We start from the raw sequence: 3056 nt of genomic DNA, 5'->3' as shown, positions 1-3056 counted from the left end.
CCACAAGTTATGACGGGTATTTTCAACCTTTTCAGCAACCCCATTATGCCTCCACCACCACCACCACCACCAGCTGCTGCATCGCAGCGTTATGGACAGGCGGCAACATACACGGCCAACCATGTAGATGCGTACAGTGGCCATACACCTGTACCTAGTGCAACTGGCCATCGTTCCAGTATGCCCAATAGCAGTGTCTACTCCCAACCAGACTTATTTAATGATATGGGCTACCAACCGGAATATCATCAAATTTGAGATTTGATTTCTCATCCTTTTTGAGTAGAGACGGGAGTGAAGAGAATGTTAAACCGTTGAGTTCATGACAAAATCTTAGAAAGTTATTTAAAGGGAACCTGTCACCCCGAAAATCGCGGGTGAGGTAAGCCCACCGGCATCAGGGGCTTATCTACAGCATTCTGTAATGCTGTAGATAAGCCCCCGATGTTACCTGAAAAAGGAGAAAAAGACGTTATATTATACTCACCCAGGGGCGGTCTCGCTGCTGGTCAGGTCAGATGGGCGTCTCTGGTCCGCTGCGGCGCCTCCTATCTTCTTTCCATGACGTCCTCTTCTGATCTTCAGCCACGGCTCCGGCGCAGGCGTACTTTGCTCTGCCCTCTTGAGGGAAGAGGATAGTACTGCAGTGCGCAGGCGCCGGAAAGGTCAGAGGCCCGGCGCCTGCGCAGTGCAGTACTTTGTCTGCCCTCACAGGGCAGAGCAAAGTACGCCTGTGCTGGAGCCGTGGCTGAAGATCAGAAGAGGACGTCATGGAAAGAAGATAGGAGGCGCCGCAGCAGACCGGAGACGCCCATCCGACCAGACCAGCAGCGGGACCGCCCCTGGGTGAGTATAATATAATGTCTTTTTCTCCTTTTTCAGGTAACATCAGGGGCTTATCTACAGCATTACAGAATGCTGTAGATAAGCCCCTGATGCCGGTGGGCTTACCTCACCCGTGATTTTTGGGGTGACAGGTTCCCTTTAAGTTTTGTTATAAAATGTCAGTTCATATATATTAAAAACAGTTTCTTTAATGTAATTAATTTTTATTTTACTTTATTAAAAAAAAATTTATTTTAACTACTCAGATTTCTTATTATCATAAAAATATGAAGATCGGAAATGGGATCTGATTTAAGCAACGGTAAACAATAACAACATGGAAACGATTATTGTTTAAATAATATTTTGTATTTATTAACAATTATTTTCTTACAATTTGATTATTTTAAAAAGGGGCCTTGGTAGATAGGGATTTGGCGACGGTAGATAGGGATTACGCCTCACATTTTCACAGGTGTTAGCATCTGTGCCGTACAGACTGGTTCATTAGTGGATAGGGTTCAGCCGTCATATGTTCTCTGCTGTTATATCTCACGTCCAGTCTTGGGCCTTGATTCTCTTTAGGCATCAGATCTTCTCTGCAGTTCAGGCTGCTCAACACCGGCACAAGAGTATTGCCAGTGCACGGCACCTTCAGGACTCATGAAGTAGTCTGCAAAGGTTTCTCTCACACGCACACCCGTGTTACATTGCCTTCCTTGACCAAAGTTGTCCACTGCATCTAATTCTGACACCTGTGGCTCCTCAACTACCTCAGTGCTGTATTCCCGAGCATAGTTGTGGAGCACACAGCATGCCTTTATCACAGTGTCCACGGTCTCCTGATCTAACTGGATGGCAGTGTGAAAGATCCTCCACCGACTACACATGATCCCGAAGGTACATTCCACATATCTTCGTGCACGGCTCAGCCTATAATTAAAAATCCTCCGCCGGTCATCCAGTGCTCTTCGTGGGTATGGGCGCAGCAGGTGGGGCTTCAAGGGAAATGCCTCATCCGATACCATCACAAAGGGTACTGGATGTGTGGAACCCGGCAAAGGTGTTGGGGCTGGGAGCGTGCCGCCATCTCGAAGAATTTGAAGTCCAATCTGTGATGATTGCAGCACCCGAGAGTCCCCAGAACTGCCATAAGCACCGACGTCGATGGCAACAAACTTGTAATGTGCGTCAGCCACCGCCATCAAGACCACCGAAAAATACTTCTTATAATTAAAGAAGCGTGATCCTGATCTTGGTGGCTTCAGCACTCTAACATGTTTGCCATCAACAGCACCTACGCAGTTGGGGAAATTGGCCACAGTTTGAAAGCCTGCTGCAACCTGCAGCCAAGTCTCCTCGGTTGGGCAAGGCATCACGATGGGCTGCAACTTCTGCCAGATGACGGTACATGTGCACCGTACAATTTGCGAGATGGTGGATTTGCCAACCCTAAATTGGAGGTGCAGGGATGTGTAGCTCTCTCCTGTGGCTAAAAACCTGAATTGTGTTGCAAGATAAAACATCCACATCATGGCCACTAGCGTTATGGGGACACAGGCAGCATTGGGGCAGCATTATGAGGGAAACAGGGTGCACTCGCAGCATTGGGGCAGCATTATGAGGGAAACAGGGTGCACTCGCAGCATTGGGGCAGCATTATGAGGGAAACAGGGTGCACTCGCAGCATTGGGGCAGCATTATGAGGGAAACAGGGTGCACATGCAGCATTGCGGTAGCATTATGAGGGAAACTGGCAGCATTATGGGGGCACTCGCAGCATAGTGGCAGCATTATGGATTAAACTGGCAGCATTTGTGGCAGCATTTAGGGGGGCACTAGCAGCAAGGCCTTACCGCAAGGTGATGAGCAGCCTTTCTTCTGCAGAGATCGCTCTTCGCATGACCGTATCTTCGTAAGCGAGGTGTGGACCAAGAAGAATTAGAAGACGATCAAATGCCTCAATGGAAAGACGGCAAAACTGAGAAAATTTATCTGGAAAGCTGAAAATAAAAAGGAACATAAAACTTTAATTTTAAACACACACATAATGCATGTTGTATATATAAAAAAAAAGGTACAAAGAAACACAGCTGTCAATATACCATTTCTCACTATATCTTACCTCCTTAAATCATGATAAAGAACATGGAAGTGTCCCTTTTCCTCCCGTTCATGAATGATGGGATGAACCCACATCCTTTTTTGGCGTCTGCTATCCCTTCTTCTCC

General features: G+C 47.2%; 1 protein-coding gene across 1 annotated transcript; it reads right to left on the bottom strand.

The window, feature by feature from the left end:
- Positions 1-1248: 1248 nt before the first annotated feature.
- Positions 1249-2820, bottom strand: LOC138667762 (uncharacterized). Its single transcript, XM_069755857.1, has 2 exons — positions 2682-2820; positions 1249-2325 (listed from the first exon to the last, which is right to left on the bottom strand). The coding sequence occupies exons 1-2, from the start codon at positions 2726-2728 to the stop codon at positions 1407-1409; spliced, it is 966 nt and encodes a 321-aa protein (XP_069611958.1). The 5' UTR covers positions 2729-2820; the 3' UTR covers positions 1249-1406.
- Positions 2821-3056: the final 236 nt, after the last annotated feature.

The sequence above is a fragment of the Ranitomeya imitator genome, chromosome 2 (assembly GCF_032444005.1).
Source record: "Ranitomeya imitator isolate aRanImi1 chromosome 2, aRanImi1.pri, whole genome shotgun sequence".
Taxonomy (NCBI): Eukaryota; Metazoa; Chordata; class Amphibia; order Anura; family Dendrobatidae; genus Ranitomeya; species Ranitomeya imitator.
Note: the sequence above shows the minus strand (reverse complement) of the source record. Positions and strands in the feature narration are given on the sequence as shown.